The 17,547-nt window shown below is 43.5% G+C and overlaps 1 protein-coding gene across 4 annotated transcripts in view; it reads right to left on the reverse strand.

The window, feature by feature from the left end:
• Positions 1-500: 500 nt before the first annotated feature.
• Positions 501-17,547, reverse strand: part of LOC134348271 (anion exchange protein 3-like) — a 171,736-nt gene continuing 154,689 nt past the window's right edge. For all 4 annotated transcript variants that reach the window (XM_063051403.1, XM_063051402.1, XM_063051400.1 and 1 more), the window contains 2 exons: positions 16,821-16,994; positions 501-8,680 (listed from right to left, as the gene is read on the reverse strand). In XM_063051403.1, coding sequence (XP_062907473.1) covers positions 8,603-8,680; positions 16,821-16,994 — 252 coding nt within the window. In that variant the 3' untranslated portion in view covers positions 501-8,602. The remainder of the gene's footprint in view (positions 8,681-16,820; positions 16,995-17,547) is intronic.

The raw sequence follows: 17,547 nt of genomic DNA on the forward strand, positions 1-17,547 counted from the left end.
CTGCTAGTACCTTCCACGGTGAAGACTGATGCAATATACTTACTGAGTCTGTCCATTATTTCCTTGTCACCCGTTACTACTTCTCCAGCATCATTTTCCAGTGACCCGATACCCACTCAAGCATCTCTTTTATATCTTTGAAAAACTTTTGCTATCCTCTTTGATATTATTGGCTAGTTTTCCTCATATTTCACCTTTTCTCTCCTGGTGGCTTTTAAGTTGCCTTCTGTTAGTTTATAAGAGCTTCCCAATTCTCTAGTTTTTGCTATATTATATGCCCTCTCTTTTGCACTTATGTTGTCTTTGGCTGTCCTTGTCAGCCACGGTTGCCTCATCCTCCCTTTAGAATACTTCTACTTCTTTGCAATGAACCAGTCCTTACTGTACCTGTTTCAACCACTTCCTCTGGCAGTTTGTTCCATATTCCCACCACCCTCTGTGTGAAGAAGCTACCCCACCATGAAAAGAGATGACGAGGAACTCAGTACCTGTATCATACTAGATTTTATTAAAGAGATTCCTGTACCAGAGTGGTCACAGCTCCAAACATTCAGAAAGAAAGACAGTCTGAAAAATTATTGGCACAAAAATACGAGAGATTTCACACATCTCAGTTTTTCACAGTACAAATGCCAGGATACTCATTAATAATTTCAATCTTCCTTGTGAATCTTTTTTAAAATTATTACATCTATTCTCAATAAAATAATTTATAAATGTATGCTCATATACAGAAATACCCAACACTCATCAAGTGAGCTGCAGTGGGGAAACAGTTGTAAAAAAAAACTTCTCTGGCTATACACAATGGAAAGTGCAGATTAGAACGATTCGACGTTGAAGCCCGCTGCTAGTTTTAATCGGTTACAGGTCGCTAGAAGCCGTCACACTTGACTTGCATCCAAGGCCTGGAGACATGTTCAAATCTAAAACATGGCAGCTTGGGAATTTAGTTAATTGGATAAAAAAAAGCTCCTTATAACAATTAGGTTGTTGTAAAAATTGTCCTGGTAAACGAATGCACTTCAGGGAACAATATACACAAAATATTGGAGCAACTCAGCAGTTCAGGCAGTACCTATGCAGGAGAGGCTCTTTTCTCCCCCATTCAGCATTCTGATTTCCTCTTATCCCTTCTCTTCTCTTCACTGGCCCATCACCTTCCTCTGGTACCCCTCTTTCCTCTTCTGCTATGGTCCTCTCCCATCAGATTCCCTCTGCAGTCCTTTACCATAACACCATAAGACATAGTCACAGAATTAGGCCACTTGACCCATTGAGTCTGTTCCCATTCCATCATGGCCGATTTATTATCCCCCTCGACCCCATTCTCCTTCCTTCTTCCCATAACCTTTGACGCCCTGACTAACCAAAAACCTGTCAATCTCTGCTTTAAATATACCCATTGACTTAGCCTCCACAGCCATCCGTGATAATGAAGTCCACAGATTATCCACCCTCTGGCTAAAGAAATTACTCCTCGTATCTGTTCTAAATAGATGTCCCTCTATTCTGAGGCCATGCCTTCTGGTCCACTATAGGAAACATCCTCTCCACATCCACTCTGTCTAGGCCTTTCATTCTTCTAAACTCTAACAAATACGGAGCTATCAAATGCTATGCCTTTACTCCTTCTACCAAAGTGCATGATTCCCTGCTCCCTGTCCCTCCACATATCTTTGCATTGTCTTCAAACTTGGCCACAAAACCATCAAGTCCGACATCCAAATCGTTGACATATAACGTGAAAAGAAGCGGTCCCAATACCGATCCCTGCAGAGCATCAGTTGTAACTGGCAGCCAACCAAAATAGGCCCCCTTTATTTTGACTCTTTGCCTACTGCCAATCAGCTATCTTCTAACCATGCCAGTACCTTTCCTGTAATACCAAGGGTCCTTATCTTGTTAAACAGCCTCATGTTCAGCACCTTGTCAAAGGCCTTCTGAAAATCCAAGTAAGCAACATCCACTGACTCTCCTATTCTGCTTGTTATTTCCTCAAAGAATTCCAACGGGTTGTATTTCCCCTTACCCCTTTCACCTATCATCTCCCAGCTTTTTAACTTCATCCCCTTCACCCATCCACCTTCTCCCTCACCTGGTCTCACCCATCACCTACCACCTGCCAGTTTATACTGCCTTCTCCTCGCCCAACTTCTTATTATGGTTTCTGCGCCATTCCTTTCTGGTCCTGGGCCTGAAATGTCGTCTGTTTATTCCCCTCCATGGATGCTGTCTGACCTGCTGAGTTCCTCCAGCATTGTGTGTGTGTTGCTCTGGATTTCCAGCATCTGCAGAATCCTGTGTTTCTGATGGTTTTCAGGCTCAGGGAGCCTGCCACCCTTGCCGAGTCTGGTTGAGACGTGACTCTGAGGTGTTCTCTGAAACCCTGATACCCTGAGGCTGATACTTTAGGGACATTTAGGAGACTGCTGGACAGGCACGTGGATGTAACAACAATGGAGAGCTATGTAGGATGGAAGGGTGAGATTGATTGTGGAGTGGGTTTAAAAGTCGGCACAATATCGTAGGCCAAAGGGCCTGTACTGGTCCATGCTGTTCTACATTCTCTGTTCTATCAAACTCAATATCAGACAGAAACTCTTGGTGCACACATAATTCATTAGTTCTGGCTTGCACAGATTGACTGCCAAAAGTCCCAAGAAGTGTATCAGTTTAAGGCAGTGATCAGAGGAGGAGTTCCTGTTGCTGGAGTTTGAGGAGATTTAGAACAGTATGCCATCAAAAATTCTAGCAAGTTTCTACAGATGGACTGTGGAGAGCATTCTGACTGTTTGCATCACTGTCTAGTATGGAGACGTCAATGCACGGGATTGGAAAAAGCTGTAGAGGGTTGCAAACTCAGCCAGCTGCATCATGAGCACTAGCCTCCCACTAGCAAGGGCACCTTCAGAAGGCAATGCCTCAACATTCGCAGCGTCCATCACTAAGGACCCTTACCACTCAGGACATGCCTCCGTCTTATTACTACCATCAAGGAGGAGGTACAAGGGTCTGAAGACACACATTCAATATTTCAGGAACATATTTTTCCCTTTGACATCAGATTTCTAAATGGACCATGAATCCATAAACACTGCCCCGTTTTTTGTACTACTTATTCATATATTTTATATTTCTTATTGATACCTATAGTAATTTTTTATGTACTGGACAGCTGCCGCAAAGTAAGTTCCACGACATATGTTAGTGGTAATGAAGCTGATTTTGATTCTGACTTACCTTCCCACTGTTTGTGAAGGTGGAGGGGAACAAGGGAATCGAAGCAGAGAGAGGCTCATTCCGTCCCTCACTCCGTGCTCCACACTTTGCCATGGTTTCCCATCCCTCAGCGACACCTGATTTGCACCCCGGCTTAATGTTAAACCAAAGCCCCCGTCAGCTCCCCCTAGTGGATGTAAAGCTCCTCATGACATCAGCATCTTCTGCTAACAGCTACCAAGAAATTGCCCCCACTAACACACATTATCCAGCTCTTTCTATGCATCAGTCAGCCCCTAGGTTTCTCATGTCCATAAGACTATAACACATAAGAGCAGAATTGGGCCAATTGACCCATCAAATGGGCTCCATTGTTCCATCATGGTTGATTTATTATCTCTCTGTTCTCTTGCCTTCTCTCCATTACCTTTGACACCCTTACTAATCAAGAACCTATCAACCTCAGCTTTAAATATGCCCAATGACATGTTAAAAAAAGTCTTGAGGGATCTAGGTAAATGATTAAAATGGTTCCAGTGTTGAACTAATTGGATAAATAAGATCATAAGACATAGGAGCAGAATTTGACCATTTGAGCCCATTGAGTCTGCTCCACTATGGCCGGTTTATTATTCCACTCAAACCCATTCTCCTGCCTTCTCCCTGTAACCTTTTAGCCCTTACAGATGAAGAACCTACCAACCTCTGCTTTAAATATACATAGCCAATGATTTAGCCTCCACAGCCATCTGTGGCAATGAATTCCACAGATTTACCACCCTCTGCCTAAAGAAATTCTTCATTTCTATTCTAAAGGGACGCCCTTTTATTCTGAGGCTGTGCCCTTGTCCTAGACTCTCCCACTATTTGGAAACATCCTCTCCACATCCATTCTCTGGAGGCCTTTCAATACTTGGTAGATTTCAATGGGATTTCTCCCTCATTCTTCTAAACTCCAGTGAGTACAGGCCATCAAACACCCCTCATACATTAATCCTTTAATTCCATGGATCATTCTTGTGAACCTCTGGACTCTGTCCAATGACAACACGTCCCTTCTTAGCTAATGGGCCCAAAGCTGCAGTGGTTACACTACGAAAGGACATCATTGGATGTCGGGCATTGACCTAAGGCTGTAGAAGGCACTGCAGAATTTTCATTTATTTCAGAGATACAGCACGGTAACAGGCCCTTCTGGCCCAACAAGCCCATGCTACCCCATCACACCCATGTGACCAATTAACCCATACACCTTTAGCGGAGCCCCTGGAGGAAACCCACATGGTCACGGGGTGAATGTATAGTACAAGCTCCTTACAGACAGTGGCAGGAATTGAGCCTGGGTCACTGGCATTGTTAGTGCGTAACGCTAACTGCTTCTCTACTGTGCTGCCCCTTATGCTGGTACATTTGCTACAGTCACCGGAAACTTGTCCTTGAAACTCCAAACCTGCCCGCCCTCTATTAGTTTGTTCAGTAACATGGCGGCATGCACCTCTCCCCCTCCTGGTTACCTGGGAACCTGATCAGAGACCTGAGCCCCCAACATGGAGCTTTGCAGAGTTCAATTCCACAACGGCCAAGATCAGCTGACCCGGAGTTCCTCAACAATTCCTCAAGTCACCGGAGATTGTTGGCAAACCCAACACCTGCCCTTGTCAGCCTGTGGCACTGACGGAGGAGTGAGATAAAACACTGCGAATTTATTAAATGTCACCTTCAGTGACATCAGCTCCGACTGCCTCTGTTTGTTCAAGCCTGACTTCAGGTGAGAGTGGTGGGTGTATGGAACACCCTGTCAGGGGTAGTGGTAAAGGCAGATACATTCGATAAATTTTTGGATGGCAGGAGGAAACCAGTTTAGGAGGGAAGGGTTAGATTGATCTTAGAGAAGACTAAACAGTAAGCACAACATTTTGGACCGAAGGGTCTGTCTTGTTTTCTGTTCTAAATTTGGATTTTAGTAAGGCATTTGACAAAGTTCGCCATGGTAGGCTCATTCAGATGGTCATGTGTAAGGATAGGGAAAGCTGGTTGTGTGGATTCAGAATTAGGTTGCCCACAGAGGGCAGAGTGTGGTTGTAGATGGAACATATTCTGTCTAGAGGTCAGAAACCAAGAGGGTTCCACAGAGCACCCTGGTCTTTGTAACTTTTACAAATGACTTGGATGAGGAAGTGGAAGGGTGGGTTATTAAGTTTGCAGATGACATGAAGGTTAGTGGTGTTGTGGACAGAGAGGAGGGAAGTTGTAGGCTATAACGGGGCATTGATAGGATGTAGAGCTGAGCTGAGAAGTGGCAGGTGGACTTCAACTCGGAAAAATGTGAGGTGATTCAGTTTGCAAGGTCAAATTTGAAGGCGGAGTACAAAATTAATGGCAAGATTCTTAGACGTATGGAGGTATAGAGGGATATTGGAGGCCAAGTATATACATCCTTCAAAGTTGCTGTGCAAGTTGATAGGGTGGTTAAGAAGATGTTTGGAATATTGGGCTTCATTGGTTGTGGGATTGAGCTCAAGAGGTGCGAGGTAATGTTGCAGCTCTATAAAACCCTGGTTAGACCACACTTTGAGTACTGTGTTCAGTTCTGGTCGCCTCATTATAGAAGTACAGAAAATAAATTACAAGAATGTTGCTGGGACTTGAGAACCTGAGTTATAGGAGAAAGTTAAATAGGTTAGGAGTTTATTTCCTGGAGTGCAGGGGAGATTTGATAGAGGTGTACAGAATTGAGGGGTATAGCTAGGGTAAATGCAGGTAGGCTTTTTCCACTGAGGTTGGGTAGATTAGAACAGGAGGTCAGAGGTTAAGGGTGAAAGATGAAATATTTAAGTGGAACTTTAGGTGGAATAACGGTGGTGCGAGCGTGGAATAAGCTGCCAATGGACACGGATTCAATTGCAACATTTAAGAGAAGTTAGGATAAGTACATGAATAGGAGGGGTATAGAGGGGTACGGAGGGCTACGGTCTGGCGCAGGTCAATGGATCTAGGCAGAATAACAGTTCAACATGGACTAGATGGATGAAAGGGCTGGTTTCTGTGCAGTAGCACTCTATGAGCAGCATGGCCTCTTAAAGACGTCCTCCATGCTGCCAACACAAGTGGGTGATACCAGTAATTGTTGAGTAGTGGGAATGGGGGATATTGGTGGAGAAATGGGGACGAGGTACAACAGCCAGTGTCACCTTACTAAAAGGACAGAGGAGCCCAAGAAATCAGCAGCTTCCAGTTCTAACGTTCCAACAGCACCGAGGGGCAGTTGGAGGTTCCTGGGTTGAGGTCAGCCGGTATACATTGGGAAAAGGGAATTCCCTGACCAGGGTATTCCTGGACCAGGAGATGGCTAAGAGGAACAAGAATGAGGTATAGTCAGCCAAGATCAGGCTTCTCACACAATAGTTCAATCCCACTTTATCTTAATAATCTCAGTCCCTTAATGGGTAGCATGGTAGTATAGTGGTTAGCGTGAAGCTTTACAGCATGAGCAATCGGAAGATTGGGGTTCGATTCCTGCTGCGGGCTGTGAGGAGTTTGTATGTTCTCCCTGTGACTGAGTCACTGGAATTCAGGCGAATCAGAGATCATATAGAAACAGAAAATTCTGAAAGGCATAGATAGTATAGAGGCCGGAAAGTTGTTTCCATGGTAGGTGAGACTAGAACTGATGGCCATAGGGGGCTTGGGTGGCACAGAAGCGTACTGGTTAGTGTAACGCTCTACAGCGCCAGTGACCCAGGTTCAATTCCGCCACTGTCTGCAAGCAGTGAGGATGCTCTTTTTGTGACCTTGTGGCTTTCCCATGGATGCTCCAGATTCCTCCCACATTCCAAAAATGTATGGATTAGGGTTAGCAAGTTGTGGGCATGCTGTTTTGGCGCTGGGAGCCTGGCGACACTTACGCACAATCCTCAGACTGAGTTGGCTGTTGACGCGTTTCGCTGCATGTTTTGATATACATGTGACAAATAAAGCTAATCTCTTTAATCTTTTCCGAGCAGAGAGTTGGGAGGCCTAGGACCCTGAGTGGTTTAGGAACGCCAGTGTGAAGGCCGATCAGTTAATCCTGCTCACTCCAATCCTGTGGAAGAATTACTGGATTGAGAACTAATGTCTCTCAGCATCCTGAGTCCTGGGGAACGGAGTGGTGGTGGATGGTTAAACATTCACTGTAGGACGTCAGCATCCCCACAACCCCAGCAAAGAAATCTCAGTGATGCATCTCTCTGGAGAAACAGAGACCCATGAACAAGCAGAGGGGAGATGTGGTAACTGGTCTCAATGCCTGTTTCCTGCATTATCCAGGTAACTAACCTCAATATACTGCATAAAGGCGGGCACTAAAGTCTACTTTCCCAGCTTCCTCCACCTATCAGTGCTTCCAAAACTTCACTGTCTTCACCATATTTGTTTGTTTATTCATCGTGTTACCCAACTGACCTACTTACCCATACGTCTTTGGAAGGTGGGAGGGAAGCAGAGCACCCAGGGAAACCCACGTGGGGAAGGTGTATAAACTACTTAGACAGTGGCAGGAATTGAACCTGGGTCACTGACACTGTCATAATATTATGCTTCCACGCCACTCCTACATCCCCTTCACCTATTCAACCCCCAACACCATGCTGTCCAACTCACTAGGTAAAGACATTTCTCCTCATCTTTTTTCTAAAGTACGCCTTTGTACTCTGAGGCTGTGCCCTCTGGTTCCAGACTCCCCCACTACCTCCCTAACCTCCTTCCCATCCTTAAACTCTGAACTTAAAACCTACCCCTTTAACCGAGTCTTTGTTTAACCGAGGTTTGGTGTTGAATTGTCTTTTTTTGAGTAGAACACGGGTTGATCTCTACGGCGTTAAAGGTGCAATAGCTATGAAATTACTCGTCAACAGACGCAGGTGAGATGCATAAACCTCACTGTGAACATACTGCAGAGACAGCTTCCTTATGTTCAACTCCCAAGTTCATGGTCACATCGCCTGAGAAGCGACAATCTACCAGTTTGTTATAAGACACTCAGTTATATCTTTATAGTAAGTAAAGTTTGCATGTGGAGAATTGTCTATTTTGTTTAGCTAACATCTAATATAAAACAGCACAGTAGGATACAGTAGGAAAATACAGCTGGTAGCCATCTTGAGATCTTCGTCTGTCTCCCTTCTTGCAGAGGGATCTCCTGTTGCCTCTCACAGGGCAGCTCTCCTCCTGCCCAGCTCTGGTGTGCTGGTTCGAAGGAGTAGGAGGGACCTAATGGCAGGACTGTCCCCATCGCCTTGCGCAGGGAGGGAGCTGCTTGGAGGCCAGAAGGAGGAGGTAGAGAGCAGAAGGCGGATGGGACTGCAGAGGAAGAAGAGCGAGGGCCACCTCAGCTTCCCCCTTACAGGGGCATGTGCATCTCGCTGTACTCGTCGTGTCCATCCTCATCGAAGTTTGGATGTGTCTCGTCAGAATCCAGCTGCATGAGGAAAGGCAGAGTGTATTGAGTCTTTAAAAAAACAGGATACATCTGTGCAACTGTAGTCCATAAGAACATAAGACACAGGAGCAGAATTAGGCCATTTGACCCATTGAGTCTTCTCTGCTATTTCATGGCTGATCCATTCCCTCTCAGCCCTGATCTCCTGCCTTCTCCCTGTATCCCTTCATGCCCTGACTAATCAAGAATCTAACAACCTCTGCCTTAAATATACCCAATGCCTCTGACAACGAATTCCACAGATTCACCACTCTCTGGCTAAAAAAATTTCTCCTTATCTCTCTTCTAAATGGACATCCCTCTATTCTGAGGCTGTGTTCTCTAATCTACGACTCTCCCACCATAGGAAACATCCTCTCCACATCCACTCCATCAAGGCCTTTCACCATTTGCTAGGTTTCAATGAGATCCCCCCTCATTCTTCTGAATTCCAGTGAATACAGGCCTAGAGCCATGAAATACTCCTCATATGATAAACTTATCAATCCTGGATTCATTTACGTGAGCCTTCTTTGAACTCTCTCCAGTATCCTTTCTAAGATAAGGGGCTCAAAACTACTCACAATACTCCAAGTGAGGCCTCACCAGTGCTTTATAAAGCCTCAACATTACATCCTTGCTTTTATATTCTTGGCTTCTTGAAATTAATGCTAACATTGTATTCACCTTCCTCACCACTGACTCAACCTGCAAATTAATCTTTAAAGAATCCTGCACGAGGACTCCCAAGTCCCTTTGCACCTCAGACTTTTGAATTTTCTCTCCATTTAGAAAATAGTCTATGCTTTTATTTCTTCTACCAAAGTGCAGGATCATACATTCCCTGACACTGTATTCCATCTGCCACTTCTTTGCCCGTTCTCCTAATCTGTCTAAGTCCTTTTGTAGCCTCTCTGCTTCCTCAATACTTATCTCGTTAAGCAGCCTCATGCATGGCACCTTGTCAAAGGCCTTCTGAAAATCCAAGTAGGTAACATCCACCAATTCCCTTTGTCTATACTGCTTGTTATTTCTTCAAAGAATTCCAAAGTACTTCTCAGGTAAGATTTTCTCTTGATGCTGACTATAGCCTAATTTATCACGTGCCTTCAAGTACTCTGAAACCACATCCTTAACAATGGATTCCACCACCTTCCCAACCACTAAGGTTAGACTAACTGGCCAATAATTTCCTTTCTCCTGCCTCTCTCTCTTCTTGAAGAGCAGAGTGACATTTGCAATTTTCCATTCCTTCAGAACCATGTCAGGATCAACTGATTATTGAAAGATCATTACCAAAGCCTTCACAATCTCTTCAGCCATCTCTTCCAGAACCCTGGGGTGTAGACCATCTGGTCCAAATGACTTATCTACCTTCAGACCTTTCAGTTTCTCAAGAACCTTCTCTCTAGTAATGACAACTTCACTCACTTCTGCCTCCTGACACTCTTGAACTTCTGGAATACTGCTAATGTCTTCCACAGTGAAGACTGATGCAGAATACTCATTCAGTTCATCTACCATTTCCTTGTCCCCCATTTCTACCTCTTCAGCATCATTTTCCAGCTGTCCGATATCTACTTTTGCCTCACTTTTACACTTTACATATCTCAAACATGAGAAAGTCTGCAGATGCTGGAAATCCAAAGCAGCCCACACAAAACGCCAGAGGGACTCAGCAGGTCAGGTAGCATCAACGGAAAAGAATAAACAGTCAATGTTTCAGGCCAAGACCCTTCTTCAGGACGGAGCAGGAAGGGAGAAGATGTTTTACTAAAAAGGTGGCGGGGGGTGGGGAAAGAGGACAGGTGAAAAGTGGTAGATGAAGCCAAGCTGGAAAAGAAAGAATCTGATAGGAGAAAGGGAAGGAGGGAGGGACCTGGGGGAATAATAGGCATGTGAGTGAAGGGCCAGAATGGTGAATAGAGGAAGGGGGATGGGATTTGTTTATTGGAAGGAGAAATCGATATTCATGCCATCAGGTTGGAGAGTATCGAGCTGGAATATAAGTTGTTGCTCCTTTACCCTCTTCTTGTGCCAAAATGAGTTCCTCCTGCATTTTATGTGTGTTACTTTATATATCTGAAAAAACCTTTGGGTATTCTCTTTAATATTATTGGCTATCTTACTTTTGTATTCCATAATTTCCTTCTTTATGACTTTTTATTTGCCTTCTGTTGGTTTTTAAATGTTTCCCAATCCTCTAACTTCCCTCTAATTTTGATTTATTATAATGCTCTCTCTTTGACTTTTATGTTGGCATTGACTTCCCTTGTCAGCCACAGTTGCATCATCCTGCCTTTAGAATACTACTTCTTCAATGAGATGTATCTATCCTGTGCCTTCCAAATTTCTCCCAGAAACTCCAGCCATTGCTGCTCTCCTAATGTTTCCCTCCAATCAATTGAGGCCAACTCCTCTCTCATGCCTCTGTAATTCCCTTTACTCCACTGTCATCCCGGTTCCCAAATAAAACAAGCTAACAGTGACTCTAACAGTTGCCATCATGAAGTGCTTTGAGAGGCTGATCATGGCACACATTAACTTTGTGTATTTAATATTTCAGTAATATTGTAAATATATAGTTTGACTAAGCATTCCTTATTTGCTGACATAATTCATTACAGGTTATATGTAAAAGTATGTGAATGGCATACACAATTATGCCACCATGTCATTTGTGATTGCCTCACTAAAGAAAATGAAAATAAAAACAAAAGAGAAATGTTTTCTAGCTCCCGTGTTTTTCTTTCAATTAGCTTCTGGAATTACAAAACATAACAGTGGTGATGAATAAGTTTTAAAACGAACCTGAGATGACTAACTACCTGTTGAAGTGCAGCATGTTTTTCTTCTTTGGAAGGGGAGAAAGATGTTTGAGTTAAATAAAAGGCAGAAGACAGACAAAATTCACGGGTTCTTAAGCAGTAAGTATCAGATAAACATCTACGTCAGGATGCTGTTCATTGACTACAGCTCAGCATTTAACACCATCATAACCACAGCCCTGATAGAAAAGCTACAGAATCTGGACCTGTGTACCTCCCTCTGCAATTGGATTCTCGACTTCCTAACCAGAAAACCACAATGTTTCCTCCTCACTGACAATCAACACTGGCACACCTCAGCCATGTGTGCTTAGCCCACTGCTCTACTCTCTCTATACCCACGGTTGTGTGGCTAGGTATAGCTCGAATACCATCTATAAATTTGCTGATGATACAACCATCTCAGATCTCAGATGGAGACAAGAGGCCGTACAGGAGTGAGATATACCAGCTAGTTGAGTGGTGTCGCAGCAACAGCCTTGAACTCAACAGTAAGACCAAAGATCTGATTGTGGACTTCAGGAAGGGTAAGATGAGGAAACATTTCTTTTAGAGGGATCAGAAGTGGAGAGAGTGAGAAATTTCGAGTTTCTAGGTGTCGAGGTCTCTGAGTCCCTGGTCCCAACATATTGATGCAGTTATAAGGAAGGCAAGACAGCGACTATATTTCATTTTGAGTTTGAGGAGATTTGGTTTGACACCTAAAACACTCAAAAACTTCTACAGATGTACCATGGAAAGCATTCTGACTGGCTGCATCATTATCTGGTATGCTGGGGGTGGGAGGGTGTCTACTGCAGAGTATTGAAAGAAGCTGCAAAAAGTTGTAAAATTAGTCAGCTCCATCTTGAGTCTTTGTCTCCCTAGTATCCAAAACATCTTCAAGGAGTAATGCCTCAGAAAGGCAGTGTCCATTATTAAGGACCCCCATCACCCAGGACATGCTCTCATCTCGTTGTTGCCATCAGATCAGGAAGGACGTAAAGAAGTCTGAAGGCACATACTCAACCATTCAGGGACAGCTTCTTCCCCTCTGCCATCTGATTTTTAAATGACATTGAAACCATGAATACTACTTAATTTCTGTTTATATATTATTTCTGATTTTGCACTGTTTAAATTTAACTATTTAATACACATATACATACTTGCTCTAATTGATTTACTTACTTTTATTCTATATTATCATGTATTTCATTGTACTGCTGGCGCTGAGTTAACAAATTTCATGACACATGCAGGTGATAATAAATTTGAATCTGATTCTGAGATAATAATAATAATAAATTTAAAAATCAGAAAAGGCTGGCTACATCGAAAGATAGATGAGTTTGACTGCACAACAGATAACTGGATGATGTATACTGAATGATTTGAGCAGTTTTTGAAGAAAATGAAATAGCCAATGTGAAACGAGTGCTAGTTTTGCTGAGTGCAATAGGTGGAAAAGCATACAGTTTGGTTAGACATTCCACTGCTCCAACCAAACCTGGCGAAATGAGCTTTGCTGATATTGTGAACTGATAATGCAAGAACGTTTGGAACTGAAACCACTGTTGATTGTGGAATACTTCATGTTTCATAAGTGAAATTAACAGGAAGGGGAGTCCATTTCAGCTTACGTGGAAGAACTGAAGAAATGGTCTAAGTATTGCTAGTTCAGTGATGGACCTAATGATGCACTGAGAGATGGTTTAGCTTTTTGAATCTTATAAGAAAACATTCAAAAACAGCTCCTAACTGAAGCACAACTCATATTTAAAAAAGCAGTTGAAATCGCTGTATCAAATCTTACAAGAAAACATTCATAAACAGCTCCTAACTGAAACACAACTCACATTTAAAAAAGCAGTTGAAATCGCTGTATCAATAGAAATGGCAGACAGAGATGCAATTGACTTGCAATCAGTAATGAAAGTGAGCATAGACAAAATTGCAAAGTTTAAACAGAATACTGCCAGGCTGAACAGAGTCTGTTACCATTGCTGCAGAGGCTCACATACACCAGACCAATGTACTGTCAGTTTAAAGATGAAACTTGCAGAAATTGCAACAAAGTAGGACAAATACATCGAGCATGTTGGGCAGACAAAAATAAAAGGACTGCACAAGAGAGAGAGATAAAGATGCAGTTTCAAAAAGAGCACTAATCAGCATGCTGTTGTTGAAAAATCTGATACTGATGAGAGTGACACAGGATTTGGTAACCTTGGGGTTTATAATATGAAAATTAACAAGAGACAGGCAATATGGCTTACACCAGAAGTGAACAAGTTAATTAAAATGGAATTGAACATTGGTTCATTCCACAAAATGAGTTTGAACGGCATTTCAAAGATACTGAGCTGAAGCTAAGAACCTACACTGGAGAAAGGATAACTCCTGTGGGAATGAAATTTATGACAGTGAAACACAACAACCAACAAGCCACATTGGGCCTGTATATGGTAAAGCAAGAGAGTCAGCATTGTGGGGACGTGATTGGCTGAGACAACTACAACTTGATTGGAGATCCATCCACCATTTGCGTCCCACATCTCCTGCAACAGAGTCAACTGAGAGTGAATTAAGAAAGGTACTGGATGATGCCACAGCAGTGTTCTAGACTGGCATTGGAACACTCAAACATATCAAGGGTTAAATAGTGTTAAATGAGAATGCCACACTCCAGTTTTACAAAGCTCGTCCGGTTTCTTATACCATCCGTGATAAATTAGCCATTGAGTTAGATTACATGGAGGCTGAAGAAATTATTTCCAAGGTTGAGTGGAGCCCACGGGCAATGCCAGTGGTCCAAGCAGTGAAAAGGACGGGTCTGACAGAATCTGTGGGGATTTTAAGGTCATCATCAACCCAGTGTTGAAAGTAGTTCAATATCCTCTGCCCAGGATAGAGAATATCCTTGCAAATCTTTCAGGATGGAAACACTTCAGCCCAAGTGGACTTTGCTAAGGACTATCTACAGATGGAGATGGAAGAAGAGTCTGAAGTGTTTCCCATCATAAACATGGGTGTTATCACATAATAGGTTTATTTTTGAAGCAGCGTCAGAACCTGCACTCTGACTGCAAGCTTGTGACTGGGTGCTGAAAGGCTGCCCAGGCACTCAGTGTTACCTGGATTACATCATTGTTACTGCTAAGGATGACAAGGAATATCTCCAAAATCTCAAGACAGTGTTAAAATGAATGAGAAGATTATGGACTCAGAGCACGAAACAACAAGTGTGAATTCTTCAAACCAAGCATCACTTACTGTGGTCACACCATCGACGCACAAGATTTATACCAGTGTGCTGAGAAAATTCAAGCAGTGGTAGATGCCCCAAAGGATGTGTCAGGATTGTGATTTGTCAATTACTATCACAGGGTCCTGCTAAAATTGGCTACTGTGCTCCCTGCCCCCACGAATTCATTACTACAGATCAGGAAGAAATGGCAATGGACAAACCAGTGTGAGGTGGCTTTCCAAAAGACAAAGCAAATGGTGACACATTATGAACCACATCATCCAATGATGCTCGCCTGTAGCACCTCACCTTATGGTCTAGGTGCTGTCATGTCACACATAATGAGTGATGGAAGTAGCCTTTGCATCACATTCCCTTACTGCTGCAGTGAAAAATAACGCACTGATTGACAGAGAGGCCTTGAGTCTCGTTTGGGGTGTAAAATGTTTCAACCAGTGCTTGTATGGGAGAGAGTTTACCCTCATTACAGGTCATCAACCATTAGTGTCCATTTTCAATCCACAGAGGGTGTTCCACTAACAGCAGCATCACAAATACAGAGATGGGCTCTGTTTCTTGGAGGACACAATCACAAGATCGAATTCATGAAGACAACTCATTACGGAAATGCTGATGGATTGTCATACTTACCCTTGGAAAAGGAAATACCTGAAAAATATACAAAAGAAGACACTCGTCTTGAGTACTCTCCCTAATGCAAATTGAAAGTCTCCCGATTACAGCAGAGATGATCCAAAGGGAAACCAGAAAAGACCCCACGCTGTCTCAGATCTACATGGCAACCCAAAAAGGCTGAAATGTGCAGCAGAAATTCCAGTCCCCCCATTTTTACCAGTACTGGGGTGAACTTGCCCTTCACAGGGGGTTACCTTATGTGGGGATTGAGAGTTCTTGCACCATCCAAGCTGAGAGCTGAAGTGTTGAAAGAACTGCACACTGGTCACATAGGCATGGTCACAATGAAAGCTTTGTCCCAAAGCATTGTCTGGTGGCCTGGGATAGATTAGCAGATCGAGCAGCTTGCCATGCATGGTTCAGTATGCCAACATGTCCAAAAGATGCGAAGAGCAGCACCTCCCCATCTCTGGGGATGTCCTGCATTGCCCCGGCAGAGGATTTGTGTGGACTTTCCAGACCATTTACAGGCAGAAATTTATTATTAGTAGTGGATGCAGTTACAAAGTGGGCAGAAGTGTTCCTGATAGCCTCATACACCGATGATGTGTTGAGAAGCCTCTTCTCAAGGACTGATGTTCCAGGACACTTACTCAGTGACAATGGACCACAGTTTACTGCAGAACAGTTTCAGTCATTCCTGAAGATGAATGGAATAAGGCATATTACATCTGCACTCTACCAACCAGCTAGAAATATCTTGGTGGAAAATTTTGTCTAATGCCTAAAGAATGCACTGTGAGCAAAGTCAGCAGAACACTGAGTCCAAGCTCGCCAATGCCCTCCTTGCATATCGCAATGCAGCACACTCCACAACCAACAACTCACCTGTTATGCTGCTCCTGGGTCATCCCTTGGCTTGTGCTTGGATCTCTTCAAACCCAAACTCAGAAGGAGTATGCAAGACAAACAACTGAGACAAACTGAGGTCTCCTCAAACAAGGAGGCTCAAAGTTTCACCAGGACAAGCAGTCCTGGTGAAGTCTACAGAGATGATTAAAAGTGGGCACTTGAAAATATTAAGGACAGAACTGCATCACTGTCCTACACAGTGGACAGTGGAGATTGTGCCTGATGTCATCTGGTGACAACACATCATCAGCTGAGGAAATCAAAGTCAATTGTTAGAGAAGAAAGATGTCCAGAGCTGTCAGAACCACTTCCTATCATCCCAGGCTCAATTCCTACAACCACCCCAGAACCTGATATTGTTTCACAGCCACAAGTTTCACCTGTCTCACTTATCAGGAAAGATATTATCGCACGAGAGTAAGAAATCCTCCACAGCAATTAAATTGCCTGTTTACTCTATTACTCTATGACTCTATGTCCTCCTTGCACACAAACAAGAGGATTTGTTGCAACAGCACCTAGTATTTCCACTCACCGCCAGCAATTCCCGCTCTCGGAATATCTTCGGAAGTAGGTAGCGGCGTGTGGGCACAGTCAAGATGAGGAAAAACGGGAAGGCCAAGGAGATAATGGTGGACTTGATGACCCAGAGGATGATGATGCAGATTATCTGGATAATGGTGAAGAGGTGCATTCGCCAAGACCTCACCTGGAGTCAAACAGAAGAACAGGAGGTGAGATAAAATTAGCTTTATTTCTCACATCAAGACATCCAGTCAAATGCATTGTTGGTGTCTGAGGATGTGCTGGGAACAGCCCGCAAGAGTTACCACGCTTCCAGCTCCAAAGTAGCGCACACAATGCTTACAAACACTAATCCTTTAGTCTTTGGAGAGTGGCAGAAGACCGAATCACCCAGAGGAGCTGGGCGGGGGGGGGGGGGGGGAACTTGGGGTTTTCACATTTAACTGTCATTCATTCTTTGGGGTACTTCTCTGTTTTTGTGGATGTTTGTGAAGAAAAAGCATTTTAGGATGCATATTGGATAAATTTCTCGGACATTAAATTTGACCTTTGAACCTTTGAAACACACACGATCATGGGGAAGAAATATAAACTCCTGACAGGCAGTGAAAGAATTGAACCCTGACTGATTTTACAGCAGGCACTGTAAAGCGTTGTGCTAGCTGCTACATTACACCATTCCATCCCAAAATCATTCTATGGCCGTGCTCTTTCTAATTCTAATTCAAGACTATGTC

This window comes from Mobula hypostoma, chromosome 6, assembly GCF_963921235.1.
Source record: "Mobula hypostoma chromosome 6, sMobHyp1.1, whole genome shotgun sequence".
Lineage (NCBI taxonomy): Eukaryota > Metazoa > Chordata > Chondrichthyes > Myliobatiformes > Myliobatidae > Mobula > Mobula hypostoma.